The 17237-nt window shown below is 41.5% G+C and overlaps 1 protein-coding gene across 10 annotated transcripts in view; it reads right to left on the bottom strand.

Moving 5' to 3' along the window:
- Window positions 1-17237, bottom strand: part of LPGAT1 (lysophosphatidylglycerol acyltransferase 1) — a 213620-nt gene that overhangs the window by 48242 nt on the left and 148141 nt on the right. For 4 of the 10 annotated variants that reach the window (XM_030557565.1, XM_030557569.1, XM_030557571.1 and 1 more), the window contains 2 exons: window positions 16566-16672; window positions 2149-7689 (listed from right to left, as the gene is read on the bottom strand). In XM_030557565.1, the coding sequence (XP_030413425.1) occupies window positions 7538-7689; window positions 16566-16672 (259 nt within the window). In that variant the 3' untranslated portion in view covers window positions 2149-7537. Of the gene's footprint in view, window positions 1-2148; window positions 7690-11826; window positions 11872-13710; window positions 13935-16565; window positions 16673-17237 lie in introns of those variants that run through there. The other 6 variants (XM_030557566.1, XM_030557568.1, XM_030557574.1 and 3 more) reach the window with 5 other exon arrangements.

Raw genomic sequence — 17237 nt, 5'->3', positions numbered from 1 at the left:
CAATATTCAAACTGACAGGTATTTCCAAGGAATGTTTCAAAATTTCAGTTATGAAAAATGTTTAAGAATGTTAGTAAATAAGCATTTTCAAGCCACCTCTTAAGATATTAGAACCAGTTATCTTTGAGATTCCATGGAACATCACAGCCCCACTCTCATGGGCAGAACAATCACATCAGCTAGGTAGCTATGCATGAAAACAGAGATAAAACAGAAAGGCATGAAGAACCAAAATAGATCCAGTTGTCAATTTATGCATGGCTAGGGCTGAAGTCCCCTAAAGGGGTGCATCTACACAGGGATATTAGTAACAGGGTCCCTTTCCAGGAACAGTGAGTAGCATGTTCTCTCCTTTGAACGTGCAATGGTTAAAGCCGTGCTGACCCCTTTCAGGTCACACATTTTTCCTACAATTGGGCTCTGTGATGGGGCGCCTGCCCCACACTGGGCTCTAAGGGGTTAATTGAGGCCCTTGGGAGGCTACTCAGGAGGCATCCAGAGAGCAGCTGTGAGCAGCAGCCAGTCAGCGCTGGGGTGGTCCATACAAAAAAAATGGCTCAAGGAGGGAGGACCACCAGCTGCCTTGGAGGCTGAAGGCAGCAAGCACCATGGACTGAACAGTGCTGGCAAGGCAGAGACCCAGGGAGCTAAACACTGAGGCCCTGAGGAAAGGGCAAAGAGGTGTGCTGGGGCCACAGGGAATTGGCCGAGGGAGATCTACTAAGGAGTCGGAGGGGAAGCAGCAAGTGGTGGCCATCTACAGGGTCCCTGTGCAGGCCCAGATCTCTCTCCCTCTTCGCCACTGAGGGAAGTGGCTGAACCGTCGGACTGCAGAACATACCCCCCAAAATGGGGGGAGCAAAGAGTGCAACAAAGCAGAAGAGCTGTGTCATGAAGAAGTCGTCGCAGTCCTTAGAGGGACATGGTTCCAGGAATAGAAGAGATGATGGGCAGAGCACCACCAGAGCAAGGCACACTGGCCACCAGAGCTAATTCCCATATTGGGCATGAGGAGGCACTGGAGTGGACCCCGTTACAAGGCTCTCAGAGTTGTCAGGCTCTTACAGTTATTTTTACCTTCAACTCATAGTCCCAACATTGTGTCCACCATGCTTTAAAGATTGACATGAAGCCATGACTCCCTTAAAAAAAAAAAACCTACACTCAATGAGATGGAGAGGTAGCAGTTCAGAAATGCATTGCGGGCACTAAGACTTCGTCTCTCCTCTATATGGGTTAAATGCACTATATTTACAGCATTCTGAACCCTTATCAGCTTGAGGTAGGGGATGAAAAGAACCAGGGAGAGAAACTTGAGACTGCAAATTGAATCCCATCTCTCTTGCATCCTAGTATTACCACTGAACCAGCCTCAGAAAGGACTGTTTTTGAGTCAGTTTCACACTGTACACGATGTTTTGCCAAAGATATTCCTTTGTAAGTGTTGTGTGTGCACGCGCGCGCACGTCAGTCAAGTCACCTTTGTTGTTTGCTGCCTCAGCTGAAATTCTTGGTGTTTGCTGAGCCAGGAATCCACCAGACAAATTAATAGATTATCAGAAAAGCAAAGTACAAGATTATCAGAGTCCTGAGAGGTAAAAATTTATTGATTTATATCTGATCAATATGTTATGATATGGTCACACCTGCTTATACAGCTGACATTCTCATAGCCAAAGAGGGATATTTTTTCCTTTTAAAAATACATTTTTTTCCAGAAGGAAGGAATTTTTTTTTAAAAACCCAAACATTTTCATATTAAGCAGGAATTAAAAACAATGGCTTTTTTCAACACATGAGAACAGGGCTGGTCAGCACTGGATCTTGCAGTGCTTTAAATTCAGCTTTCACATTTCCCCTCACCTCCTTTTTTCTATACGCTTTTCACTGATTACAGAAAAACACAACACAAACAAAACCCAGTAGGGAAATGAAGAGGTAGACGTAACTACAAACATTGCACTGTTCTACAGATTGTGCAAGATGCCTCAGTGTACTCCAAAGAGTTCTATTTTTCTGTTACCTAGTCTAGACGCGATAAATCGATCCCCGAACGCTCTCCTGTTGACTCCTGTACCCCACTGCCACAAGAGGCGCCAGCAGAGTGAATAGGGGAACGGCAGCAGTCAACTCAATCTAGGTATGTCGACTTCAGCTACGTTATTCATGTAGCTGAAGTTGCTTAACTTAGATTGATCCCTGCCAGTGTAGACTAGGCCTATGTAAGTGCTACTGTTAAGAGATATAGTCCAGGGCCATGGAACATACGGTGCTGTGTATACTGCTTTGCATAGCTGAAGTTGTTTAAAATTAGAGCGCTTCACACATCAAAAACATACAAGATGGCAACACTTTCTAGGAAAAAATTGAATTCTCATCTTTCTAGCTTGAAGGCAGCCCATGGCTTACGTAGAGCCCAGATTCAGTATTCTTTACATGCTCTAAACTTCCATCAACTTCAAGGAGGATTTTAGATGTAGAAAAATGCATGGCTTGGCTCTAGAATCTTTGGGCCAAATTCTGCAGTCCTTACTCCAGCAAGGCTTCCAATGAATGTAAAGAAAGTTTTGCCGGAGGAAGGACTTGCAGAAATTGCTCTTCCTCTCCTCACCTTTTTCTTTTGTTAGTTCAAACAATTAGCTTCTGACACAGAAAGACAAGTTTCCAGAAACAGCAGCTATCTGTAATTTTAAATTAATACTGAAATACAGTAATAACATATATGCATTAACTAAAACCCAAGCTGCACTGTGAGCAGAAACACAATTTTGCTACTTGATGTTGCCATGGTAAACGCAGTGGACATTTAATATTAAAAAAAAAACCCAAACACACACTTACCCTCCCACTTCAGACAAAAATATATCAACGAAGAAGAATTAAAAACACATGGAATCTTGAAAAAGCAACTTTATTTTGTCACACAAACAAAAAGTGACACCTGTTAGTCTCTGTAAAGAAAAATCTCTTTTGGTACCTGTATCTAAATTACTGAAAAATGTCTTGGTTGTTGAAAAGATTGGATAAAAATATCCAAGGAAGAAATAAGTAAAATAAATCTGAGTGTGACCAGCCCTTTCAAAATCACTTTTAGTAATTAACTACAAGTTTTTGCATTCATTCTGACCATACACAACAAAACGCAGATACACAACAGGGAGAGGGAAAACACTAACATTAACAATATGGCATCAAGAAAACTAAATTTCATTGTACAAAATAAACACTCTTTTGTAATAAGTTTAGAGGAAATCAACTCACTGTAACACAACAGCTGTTCAATGTATAACTGTTTTATTACCCAATGGTAAAATAAAAAGTTTAACTGTAAAATGCATAGACTCCTTACTTTTAAAGATTTTCTCTGTATCACAGCCTGTAGCCTACAGTTGTACACAACAAAATAAAACAATTCAGAAATGTTCAAATGTATGCAGACCTTGCAACTCAAGTACAGATGGTTTTTCCTTTTTTAATTTTGCTCTTCCAACTGTTTTAAAAACAATTAAATGTAAAAATTAAACACATGCAATTTTGCAAAATACAACATTTTCTTTCATATGGCTGCATTATTTCCAAACAGTACAGTACCTTCATTTGTACAGTTACTTTATTCCATTTGATTCTGTTAGATCGGCACAAAGTAGTTCAGGCCAACTACCAAAAAAACAAACTCCAAACCTCAACTCCCAAACAGTTTTGCAATTTGGAAATCCCAGATTTAAGTAGCTTTGGTCCCAAGGTAAATTTTATGCCAAGCTAAAGTGGACCAGTTTAATACCTGCCACACACAGTATTCGGTATTCTTATTGTTTTCTACAAACAGATGTAAAGATTCACAGCACTTGTGGCAATGAGGGGAGAGGGGGAAAAAAAGAAAAAAAAAAAGAAAAAGATGACAGTTAGCTCCATCTTTTTGTGAAACAGGTGACTAATGAATACCACCACAACAGCAGTTATGTTTTAGATGCAGTAAGTTGCACCTTATATCTGATGACTTCTAGAAGGATATATTTTTTTCAGCTGAGAAATGCAAATAAAAGCCTGGCTTTTAAATATGTCTAAAGCAACTTAAAAAACCCTCTTTCAAGAGGGATCATGACTGAAATAGTTGGTAGAATGGTTTGTAAGTTACAAGAGGACCTATAAGGAAAGGATTGTCAGAAAAGGGAAAAAAAACAATAGTGGTTCCATAATTTGTGAATGGTGCAACGTTAATCAATCATGGGATCCAAAAAGCAGCTACTCTGAACTACTAAGGCTATATTGTTTGTTCACAAAGTGGTTATTAAACCATTTAAAAAGATGTACGATCTAAAACATGGAACCAACATTTGCAATTTTTTAGAAATTCTCTTTAGTTCTCCCCTCATGTTCTATAGTAGAGAAATTAACAGTTCACAATCTGTATAATTAAATTTCCAGCAGATATTTTCACTCTGCATTGTTCTATATATTCTGCCATAACACTGCTCCTTAAACTATCAATTCAAAGTTGTATTATTATACTGCAACTTGGCAAGTCACTTTTGCCATTAAATTAATTTTCTACTAGATGCATTTTTCCCTCCAGAGAAAACTGTTCTGAACAGAAAACCCCTGGGTGGCTTGCAGCAAAGTGTCCACTACAGCTATGATCACTAACCAGGTGCAGGTAACTGAACTATCACTCAACGGAGTTGCATATTTTACAAGACAGCCTGCTAATCTCCAAACAGTCTAGACAGCAGGGTACTTAATTACCATATTTCCTATATATTACCTATATTTTATATGTTTTTTCCTTTAATAAAAAAATCCTTTTATCACTCCTGTTTTATTCTCCTTCATAAACTAGCATCTAAGTCCATGATGGGATGGTACTTCTACTCAGAATTGCTAACAGCAGTGTCTTTCCAATGTCACCTAATTCAACCATACTAAGACACGACACACTCTCTTCACACCTTCCAGTGCAGATAGGAGAGAACCAATCTAATGTGACTTAATCTCCCCATTGAAACTACAATCAGTGCCTTAAAACAAAAATATTTTGCAATATAAAAAAAGGGAACAGGTTGAATAATAACCAAACGGACTGGGTAAATCATATGCCCATCTCAGCACACTATTGCTCACTCCTACTATTTCATTAGGCAGCACGTGAGTACTTAGTGTGTCACCCTAGGCCACTGGAAACACCATACTGCATTAGAAAAGCAATATACTCTCTGCATGCGGTATCAAGTTTATAATGAACAGTAGTCTGATGCATGCTACTGTTGTTCAACTTACTTAGACACAATCTTCCCTTTTCATATCAACCCCTTCATTCCCAAGTCAAAACAGAATAACTTGTTGGAATGTGGGTAACAACAACAACGTAGTTCCAACCAAATCATATGTTAGTAAGACCAATAAAAAGAGTCTGCCACTTGAACTCTGCAGATCATTTCCAGTACACTCATGTTCAGAACTGGCCTGCTATCTACAGCCACATTTATGATGGTTGGCACTGAACTTCCTGTACACCCTCCTGAAATCTGGCAGATGAAATACATTGCTTACTTCAGCTCTAGTTTAACAAGAATGGATTAAAGCGTAAAGGAAAAGTCTCATGTTCCAAACTGGCCTTTGCAGTATTTTGTTTGATTGATTTCATTCTTATGCTGCAATTCAGCTCAGTGTGTAGGGGGCATTGTGGGTGTTAGTTAGCAGGAAGTTGAGTTTGAAAACGGCAGCTTACATTGAACACTAAGCTAAACATTAACACTGTCTTCTGCATTTCATCTGTAGTGGTATCATAATAGTCAATGAGGTATTTCAGTTGATCTTCTATAATGCATCATTTTCTTACCAGCCACACTGAGTTACCTTATGATGAAGTCATTGTATTTTTTGGTGTATTTAACTAGGCCACTTTTTCCCCATTAAATCAGGGAAAATTCACATCTTTCCCTTTTTTGGTTTGTTTCCCCCCCAAGCAAAAGGGAAAATATTCAGCTATGTTTTATATTTTTATTCTGTACACTAATCAAAAACTGGTTCTCATAAGCTTAAGGAAAAACAGAGAATCTATACCACTAACTCAACATAGACAACTACTGTGGGCTTACATTGCTCTCAGTTACAAGGCATGAAAGATAATACACCACAGTAACTCTAAGTTCTGACTACATGGTCTATACTCATAAAGAGTAATGGTATTCTAGGAATAGTTCTTTTTATCTCTGTAATCACATGAATATGATGCCAACTAAACCTGCCAGAAGTGAGAACCCACAGCGCTGACTTCCCATCAAATGATTTGTAAGCCAGACATCGGAAAATCTGTTTTGTGCCAGGCTGCCTTTTAATTCTTCTTTTAGTGAGACTGACTCTTTCAGAGTGGTGGCAGGTTAATACTCCCCTCTTTGTAGTTACTATTTTTTTTTTTAAAAAGTAGGTTGAACATTTTCCTATAGCTTAAGGCCAGCACTTATACCCACTTTTTTAAAAGACACCAGCTTCCTAATATTCTTCTTAAACAAAGTGTTGATGATTTGGCAATAATTTGCTTAAACCCTGCCACAAATGTATTTAGTGCTGTTGCAACAAATGGAAAAAAAGGTCTCTGTAAGCTATAAAACTGTCAAATTGGCTAAAGTTTGGTATCCAACACAAAAGGGCAGCAGGAGAGTTAATGCCTCTTAAGATTCCAAGTTGCTATAGATAAAGCTTCCATTTTCCCCTAAGCTATATACCTTTCCTTCACTGTATTTTCATCTTTAAAAGTGCATTTTGCAAAAAGACAGTCATCAATGTATGGAACACATTTTAAACACAAAAGGGAACTAATCAAGTGATGTGACTTTTTGAAGTTCCCTCACAAGAAGGAATACACTGGAATATGGCAGATGTTCAATGGTAATGGGCTGATTTATCAGGTGCACATCATTTTTAAACACATTATGATACTGAAACACCTTTCTGAGCACTGTTTTCTCCCAAAAAAACATTGCTGACACTGGCTCTCACATGGGTGTTGTCCTTAGGAATGGTGTGTCTAATACAACAATGGCTGATCAAGGAGCAGTTAAAATACCATAACCAGCTCTGCAGAATATGTTTAACTGATCCCAGCAGTAAAACTTGAGTTTTTGCAAATGAAGGATCTCTAACCACACAACTTGTAGCACAGACTACTGGAGAAACAAAGTTGCTCAATTTTCTGAGCTTGAACTACAATGCTGAGAAATACCTGTGGCATTAGAACTTTCTTATTGCAGACTTTCTTCTATGGTGGTTGTACAATTGCACCTCTTGTCCAAATGCTGAATTTGCTTCAGAGTGTGGGGGGTATACACTTTTTAAAAATACAGACAGTTCTTAAAATACATCATCAGGTCACGATATTACTGATCCTCACTTTCAGTGGAGTTTAAAATCACCCCTAAAAGGGGTAAAAATCCATCCAGCATTTTCCTTTACTCTTGTATATTCACATTTGCACATATAAACATGATGCAGATTTGCAAGAGCCTGGCTTCTCAAAGTGTCCTCAGGTCCCTTTCAACTTCTAAAATAGGCAATGATAAAAATACTGAAGGATGCAGTACCAGATAATGCCTGACAAAAATGCAAGGGACTGTATGACAATTAGCCACAAGTTGCTGAGGGTCATCTCTCGGGAAATAGCCTTTGCTTGACCCTGAAGAGGAGGAAATGCTCCTAGAAGACAAGAAATAACATTGTTAATCCTTCCGCAATAAGAGCTATAGTTTCAGAATGCAGTATTCTTTAGCAGCACTGACTGTGCTGACAAGGATGGTGGTTACAAGGAATCCATTGGCTGTCTGCCTTAGGGTGGTAATTTTTCAGAATATAATTTCCTACAGTACAATTTCTGTCTCTACAGAGGAGGAAAACTTAAATCAGTGTTCCTTCCATACTGGTAAGAACTAAGTACAATTAGGTGGCCCAACATGGATTTTTCTAGCTGTTATTTGTCAAAATGCTTTCCCTCCCAAAATGATCATTATCTCAAAACACATCTCTTTAATTCTTTGAATTTAAGTCTTTGCTTTAGTTTCACTCAGTGTGAACATTCTCCAGCCAGTGTGGCCGTCAAGTGTCATCTCACGTGACAATCCTGCATTTGGCAATCCTGTGTCTGCCCACATCTCTGCCAGAATCTCACTCACTGAGAGTACGTCTACACTACGGGATAAATTCGATTTAACATAAACCGGTTTTATAAAACAGATAGTATAAAGTCAATTGCGCGCGGCCACACTAGGTACAATAATTCGGCGGTGTGCGTCCATGGTCCGAGGCTAGCGTCGATTTCTGGAGCGTTGCACTGTGGGTAGCTATTCCGTAGCTATCCCATAGTTCCTGCAGTCTCCCCTGCCCCTTGGAATTCTGGTTTGAGAGCCCAGTGCCTGATGGGCAAAAATCATTGTCGCGGGTGGTTGTGGGTACAGCCTCACCCCTCCCTAAGTGAAAGCAGCAGACAACCATTTCGCACCTTTTTTCCTGGGTGAACTGTGCAGACGCCATAGCACTGCAAGCATGGACCCCACTCAGATCAACACCACGATCGTGAACGTTGTAAACACCTCACGCATTCTTGTGCAGTCTATGGTGAACCATGAATTGTAAAGCCTGGCGAGGAGGAGGCGGCAGCTACGGCAGCGCGGCGACGAGAGTGATGAGGACATGGAAACTGAATTTTCCTTAACTGCGGGCCCCTGCGCTTTGGAGCTCCTGCTGGTAATGGGGCAGGTTCTACCCACTGAACGCTGATTTTGGGCCCAAGAAACAAGCACAGACTGGTGGGACCGCAGAGTTTTGCAGGTGTGGGATGATTCGCAGTGGCTGCAAAACTTTCGCATGCGTAAGAGCACTTTCATGGAACTCTGTGACTTGCTTTCCCCTGCCCTGAAACACCATAATACCAAGATGAGAGCAGCTCACACAGTGGAGGAGTGAGTGGCAATAGCCCTGTGGAAGCTTGCAATGCCAGACAGCTACCGGTCAGTCGGGAATCAATTTGGAGTGGGAAAATCTACTGTGGGGGCTGCTGTGATGCAAGTAGCCAAAGCAATCACTAAGCTGCTGCTACAAAAGGTTGCGACTCTAGGAAACGTGCAGGCCATAGTGGATGGCTTTGCTGCAATGGGATTCCCTAACTGTGGGGAGGCGATACATGGAACCCATATCCCTATCTTGGCACCGGCGCGCCAGGCCACCCAGTACATAAACCGCAAGGGGTACTTTTCAATGGTGCTGAAAGTACTGGTGGATCACAAGGGACATTTCACCAACATCCATGTGGGATGGCCAGGAAGGGTTCATGACGCTCGCGTCTCCAGAAGCACTGCTCTGTTTAAAATGCTGCAGCAAGGAATTTACTTCCCAGACCAGAAAATAACTGTTGGGGATGCTGAAATGCCTGTAGTTATCCTGGGGGACCCAGCCTACCCCTTGATGCCATGGCTCATGAAGCCATACACAGGCAGCCTGGACAGTGGTCAGGAGCTGTTCAACTACAGGCTGAGCAAGTGCAAAATGGTGGTAGAATGTGCATTTGGCCGTTTAAAGGCGCGCTGGCGCACATTACTGACTTGCTCAGACCTCAGCCAAACCAATGTCCCCTTTGTTATTGCTGCTTGCTGTGTACCCCACAATCTCTGTGAGAGTAAGGGGGAGACCTTTATGGCGGGGTGGGAGGCTGTGGCAAATCACCTAGCCGCTGATTACGCACAGCCAGACACCAGGGCAATTAGAAGAGAACACCGGGAAGCGATGCGCATCAGAGAAGCCTTGAAAACGAGTTTCATCAAGGGCCAGGGTACGGTGTGACTGCTGTGTTTGTTTCCCCTTGATGAATCCCATCCCCTTGATTGACTCATTCCCTGTAAGCAACCCACCCTCCCCCTTCGATTACAGCTTGCTTAAGAAAATAAAGTCACTATTGTTTAAAAGTCATGTATTCTTTATTAAAAAGCTCATTATAAAAAGAGGAAGAGAACTGGCAAGGGTGCGGTTTGGGAGGAGGATAGGAGGGAAGGAAAAGGCCACTAAAATCATTTCAATGTAATGACAGCCTTTTGGTTGGGCTGTCCACGGGGGTGGAGTGGGTGGGTGCACAAAGCCTTCCCCCACGCGTTCTTACACGTCTGGGTGAGGAAGATATGGAACATGGTGAGTGGTGAGGGTGGTTACACAGGGGCTGCAGCGGCACTCTGTGACCTCGCTGCTCTTCCTGAAGCTCCACCAGACGTCTGAGGATGTCAGTTTGATCACGCAGCAGCCCCAGTGTTTCATTCTGCCACTGCTGATCTTCCTGCTGCCACCTCTCATCTCGAGTGTCTCTCCTGTCCTCACGTTCACTGGCATCTTTCCTGTAATTTGATACCATGTCCTTCCACTGATTCAGATGAGCTCTTTCATTGCAGGTTACTTCCATGATTTCAGAGAACATTTAGTCTCGCGTCCTCTTCTTCCTCCACCTTACCTGAGCTAGCCTTTGAGATGGAGTAGGGAGGCTTGAAAAATGTGCAGCTGCACGAGGGAGGGAAAAAAGAGAGAGAAGTATTTAAAAAGATACATTTTACAGAACAATGGTTATACTCTTTCACAGTGAATAACACTATTCACCTTACACAGCACATGTGATTTCACTACAAGGTCGCATTTTGCATCTTAAGTTTGAGTGCCTGGGCTCTGGTGTTACAGATCTCACAGGCACAGGTCTGGGCATCAGAATTCAGCTTGCATGCGGCCATGGTAAGCCACTGTCTTTTGGCTTCAGCAGCCTTCACTTCCATTCACAGAAGCCACCCCCCCCCTCCAATTCTCTAGGATGATCACTTTACCCCCTCCCCCCACCGCATGGCTGGTATCATGGAAGATCACTGCTAATCACCCCCTTTCCCCTCCACCGCGTGGCTAGTAGCTGGGAAGATTCCTGCTAGCCAAACATGAGAAAGCTCAGCGCTATCCTTCCTCCCCTCCCCCTGCTTGGCTACATGCAAGGAAGGATTTCTTGTAAGCAACAGGCAAACGCCCCTGTAGGAAAAAGGCCATCTCTGTCCCCTTAATTAAATTCCTGAATTTCAACCAGGTTACCATGAGCGAGATAAAGAATGGATGTTTCTTGAATGCCTGCAATCACCGGGACCATATGCAGCTATGCTTTGTTATGCAATGATACCAGATTACTTGCTACATGCATGGCGTGGTAGTGTCCTACCATGGTGGACGGAACAAGGCTGCCTTGCCCAGAAACCTTCTGCAAGGGCTTTTGAAGTACCTCCAGGAGCGCTTCATGGAGATGTCCCTGGAGGATTTCCGCTCCATCCCCAGACATAACAAACTTTTCCAGTAACTTTACTGCCCGCGAATGCAACCCAAGCCCTCAGGGCAAATCAATCATTAAAAAAAGCTTGCTTTTAAACCATGTTTTATATTTACAAAGGTACACTCACCAAAGGTACACTCACCAGAGATCGCTTCCATGGCTTCACTGTCTGAGCTAGTGGCTTGGGAGGACTGGGACGGTAATTCCGTCTGGGTCAGAAAAAGCTCCTGGCTGTTGGGGCTGACGGAGTGCTGTGTGCTCTCCTCAAGCTTGTCCTCCTCTTCCTCCTCCTCACCTTCCCCGTCCGCATAATCCTCAGGAACGGCTGAGATTACAACCCCCACCACGGAATCCAAGCACAAGGGGGGGTAGTGGTGGCGCAGCCCCCTAAAATTGCATGCAGCTCAGCGTAGAAGCGGCATGTTTTCAGCCCTGCCCCAGACCTTCCGTTTGCCTCTTTGGTTTTCTGGTAGGCTTGTCTGAGCTCCTTAACTTTCACTCTGCACTGCACTGAGTCCCTGGTGTGGCCTCTCTCCTTCATGGTCCTGGAAATTTTTTCAAAAGTTTTTTCATTTAGTCTTTTTGAATGGAGTTCTGTTAGCACTGAATCCTCTCCCCATATAGCGATCAGATCCAGTACCTCCCGTGTGGTCCATGCTGGAGCTCTTTTTCTATTCTCAGGAGACTGCATTGTTACCTGTGCTGATGAGCTCTGCATGGTCACGCTCCACGCTGACCAAACAGGAAATGAAATTCAAAAGTTTGCGGGGCTTTTCCTGTCTACCTGGCCAGTGCATCCGAGTTCAGATAGCTGTCCAGAGCAGTCAGTAGTGCACTGTGGGATACAGCCCGGAGGCCAATACCATCGATTTGCAGCCACACTAACCCTAATCCGATATAATAATACCGATTTTAACGCTACTCCTCTCGTTGAGGAGTACAGAAACTGATTTAAGAGCCCTTTATATCGATTTAAAGGGCATTATAGTGTAGACGGGTGCGGAGTTAAATCAGTTTAACACTGCTAAAATCGGTATAAACACGTAGTGTAGACCAGGCCTGAGTTGGGCTTGTGCTGCAAGCGAGAGTTGCAAACATGCCTATGGCCACTAGAGGCTACTATGGAGCCTGCATTCAGGCCAGCAAGTGGCCGGCTAGTCTTTCCTCTGGCTACTCCCAATGCTGGCTCTGAGTAGTAGGAACAGAACAGCAGCAGGTGTTGGCTGACCAATAGGACAGAAGGTGAGAGGACTCAGTACTACACTCAGGTTCTTCCAATCAGACACTCCAAGACACCTCAGACCCCATGCCTCCCAGTAAGACCCTAGCCAGATCTCTCTCTCTCCCAGACACCCCCACACCAATCTATAACCCAGCAATCCTAGATAGCCGACTGCAGCCTATCCCAGAACCCCTAGACTCCATTCCCTCTTGCCCACCCTATGCATGCCTAAAGCCTTATAACTGCCAAGTTTAGCACAGCTCTGTGTCCTACTCCTGCCACAACTTGGGGCAGGATAAAGTTGACCTTAAACTGAACTTTACAGTCATATGCAAGGTATTTGCAAATATGCAAGTTACTACGTGAAATAATTTGCATAAAATATCAGAGCTGCACAAAACTTGGCAGCTGTGAATTAGTCTTGTCCATTTTTCATGTGCAAAACTGGTATTGAAAAAACCTCTCATGATACTAGGAATCAGAAGTGCTTGCATGGAGCATTATGGGAGCACCACTAAGTTTTGTCTAAAAGAAGTGGATGGATGTAAGAGGAAAGTCATACCAGTACAACTTGACCTTTCCACATTAAGTTTTACAAACAGCATAGATTTAGACATTGCAGTGAGTTTATACATACATACTACTGCTTCCACATTTGTAATCTCTGGTGGAACTGCACCCATAGAAATGTTTAAGAAAAAGCTTAATGTAGAAAAGGCTTCTCTCTCTTTCCACACACACTATGACATATATAAACCAAATTACCTCCCACTAGTCTGGAGAGAATCTCTCTCTCTAAGGCCTGGTCCACACTACAGAGTTAAATCGATTTAACACTGTACCCATCCACACTACAAGGCACTTAAAATCGATTTCTGTACTCCTGCTCAACGAGAGGAGTAACCCTAAAATCAATATTACTATATCGATTTAGGGTTAGTGTGGACAGAAATCGAAGTTATTGGTCCCATTCTTTTACTGAGCTACCCAGAGTGCACCGTTCCGGAAATCGATGGTAGCCTGGGATCATGGACGCACACCACCGAAGTAATGTGCCCTAGTGTGGATGCGTAAAATCGATTTTATAAAACAGGTTTTATAAAATCGATTTTATTAATTTCAATTTTACTCTGTAGTGTGGACGTGGCCTCAGAAGACAACATCTCCACCCCATTTATTCACCAACAACTCAGATTTGGTTATACACACAACTCACCCTTTGCACATCTATCTACCCACTCACCACTGCATTCACTCATTCTTATTCATCCCTACCCAAATAATCAATTCTCTCTCCTGCCCCAGTTCTCAACAAAGTCTCTTCAAAAGTGCTCCAGGGTTATATGATAGAGAGTTTCTCCACTCTGATTTGAGAGTGCTTGATACCTAGTCAGCAAAAAGGAAAGTTTTGCAAAAAGTGTGTGCTTTCAATTATTTTTAAGATTAATTTCACCCGCTCTCTCCAAATAAAAACATTCTAATAGAGAATAGATATTACAGATTGCTTGTCTTTTTTAGTTTAAAACAGTTTGAATTATATTACTGCAGTTAAAAACAAAATTACAAACTTCAAACTGTAATTTTTTTTTTAAATAAACACTGATAATTCCCTGGGCTACTGTTTTTAATACTCCACAGTAACTTGCTTCTGAGTAAAGTTATTGCATGCCAAAATTCAGTCTGGGGAAAGCTTTACACGCTGAGATATGAATCACTAAAATAGTGTTTATAAAGAAAGCGAAAATGATGAAACAACCTTAGCTGTTGCAGTACACACAGTGACATATAATGTGGCAGCAAAACAAACAAACAAAAAAAGCAAGTGCTTCACCGAAGCTCTGACATTCCCTTCACATTTGGCCTGAGGATCTACTGGCAGTACTGTCACTGAACTGAGAGCAGTAAGGCATCACAGGGTAAAATTATGGAAGCAAATCCTCCACTTGTGTAAACTGTCATAACTAAATTAAGCTAATTTAGACGAGCTAAGGGTCTGCTCCAGGGTGTATTAATTTATGACTACTTCCACTGATAATATACTAAGCATCAATTAATAAACTATAATCTAGCTCTTCGGAATAAAATGTTATTTAGAAAAACCAATGTTTACATATGTGAATGTACTTAGTCCTAATAGTTTTTGAGCAAGGAATTAGGAGGTTTTCATTTTGCTAATTCTTAGCTAATCAAATCATTTAGGTTTCTCATTGCCACAACTTCAAAGCACTGTCTATACTGCTGGTTTCAGAACACCAGCACAAGCCCCACTATCCTGAGTCTGTCAACCTGGGCTGGGAGAGTCACACTCATTCCCTACAAAATGCTGTGCAGACATAGCCTAAGGCCCCAATCTTGCAATGTACCTCATCCACATAGGGCTCCAATGAAGTCAGAGACTTTGTAATAGTGCAAGGTCTGCCCACATATAACACATCATAGGATCTGACCCAATAGAGAGGTTTCTGGATATAAATACCCACTGTATTTGAGTATTTTGATGAGTCAGATGAGTCTGATAAGGCAAAAAGCTAGTTATTCTTCTCAAAGTGAGGTGCACATGACCTATTATAGTAGGATGTTATGAGATTTTACTAATATTTCAAGCACCCACTGTATTTACAAATAATTATGACATACTCCAAAGTTTTATGAAATGATCATCCATTAGTATTAACAATGAATAATCCAATCTCTTTGTACCATAGACACACTTTGGAATGTTGAACTTAACTGAGTGGGCTGACTGGATGACTGTTTTAGGCAACTGCATAAGAAATTTAACAAAGAAGCTTTGTTTTCCTACAAAAAGGCAAATAATTTGCAGTATTTCAAATCTAATCATTCTAATTAGGTAACATCACCGTCTGATACATTTCTTTTCCTACATATAAATGTCTAAATGAAACTCAATGTTTTTCACTCATCTACTTCTATAAAGGAAAAACCCCAAAGCCCCTCAAAATAAAAACTAACAAAACTGTTGTTTTTTTCTTATGATTAATTTATCTTTTCTCTATACAGTACAAAAACATGGGGCTGTAAGAGGACAGCTGGTAAACGTCAATGTTTGTCAAATGGAAGAGGATAAAAACCTTGAGGAAATGTATCCCCAGCTTTATTTTCAAAGGAGAGTGCATATAAAAATGAAGTTACAAAATGTGTGATACTTCCTAGTGTCCCTTCAGTAATATCACCAGTGTCCCATAATTTGTTTGGAACTCTGTGATCGGTCTTCAATTAGGATACTTCATTGTATGCTCTGTTGTATTTACAATATTCCTTCACATTTTGAGGGAGTGTGGGGAGTCTGGTGCTTGAACTAGGACTCCCGAGTTCTAATGTCACTGATCTGCTGTGAATGCTTGTAAGTCACAACCTCTTTGTGCTTCAGTTTAATAAGCACATAGGAAATGCCATGCTGGATCAGACTCACTGTCCATCTAGTCCATAATCCTTTCCCAAACAGTAGCCAGTTACCAGATGCATCAGAGGAAGGTGTAAGAACCAACAGTGGATGTGGTTTAATTTGCCCCCCATGGAAGCCTCATCTTAACGTCCATTAATTAAAAATGTTAAGCCCTGAAGCACGAAGTTTTATATCACTTCCAAAACTTGTAAGCATTAACTCTTTTGGTATATGTATAAAGACTGAGTCCCTCTTTGAATCGTGCTAAATTCTTGCTCTTAGTGACATCCTGTGGCAATGAGCTCCATAGTCTAAGTATGTGGTGACTGAAAATGGGATTTCCTTTTAACAGCTTTGCATTTGTCACCTTTCAATTTCACCTGTGCTCTGAGGCAGGAAGAACAGATGCTCCTGATCTATCTTCTGTATACGATTCATTATTTTATATATTTTTCCCCAGACATAAAACATGGACAACAAATGTCTATTTCATAAGGGCATTATGAATAGTAATTACATTTTCTTAAAATTATTCTGAGATCCTTGCATGAAAGCCATTATAGAAACGCAAACCATTATTAAGTATTCTCTTAAGGGAGACAACATGCTACCTGTTTTGTAAAAATGTGACAAGAGATCCTCTTTTTCAATGAATCGTTGATATAGCCAATCAGTGAGGGCTTCAGGCTCTGCAGGTACATCTTTAATTGGAAAAATCCTACCAAAAGAAAGAACAGAACAATGTGACTGAATCTATTAAAGTCATTCTACATGTAAGAAAGCCCCCCACTTTTCCCTCAAAAATACACAAGAACAGAATAAAACTGTTAAATTGCTCTGTGTTCCCTCATTTACAACTCAAATAATACTTTACCTTCAAAACAGTGGAATTTTCCAGATCACCAGTCAAATGAATGCTAAGGACAAAGAAATCAGCAGTACCTAGAAACTGCAGAACATAATCGAGGCTGCACAGAGCCCACACACCTCTGCAGTGTGCAAAGGGTTAATGCGGGGGGAGGAGAAGGTGTAGTGTGGTATTAATTCCTTTTTTCCTATAAAATGATCCACGGACAATAGAATTGATGGATAAAAAACAAACAAACCCACCCCAACACCATACACCCTGAGAAGATTCTTCTACCCTCTCCGGGAAGGAATTTCTTTGGGGTTTGAGATTTGTGAAGGATGTAGTTAGCATTAATAGCTCCTCTGTGTCTCAGAACAAATAGCTCTTTATGCCCAGCAATGAAGCTGCTCTATCTGTCTGGAATTTATAAAGC

Source organism: Gopherus evgoodei, chromosome 3 (genome assembly GCF_007399415.2).
Source record: "Gopherus evgoodei ecotype Sinaloan lineage chromosome 3, rGopEvg1_v1.p, whole genome shotgun sequence".
Classification (NCBI taxonomy): Eukaryota; Metazoa; Chordata; order Testudines; family Testudinidae; genus Gopherus; species Gopherus evgoodei.
The sequence above is the reverse complement of the archived record's forward strand: the minus strand, read 5'-3'. Positions and strand labels throughout refer to the sequence as shown.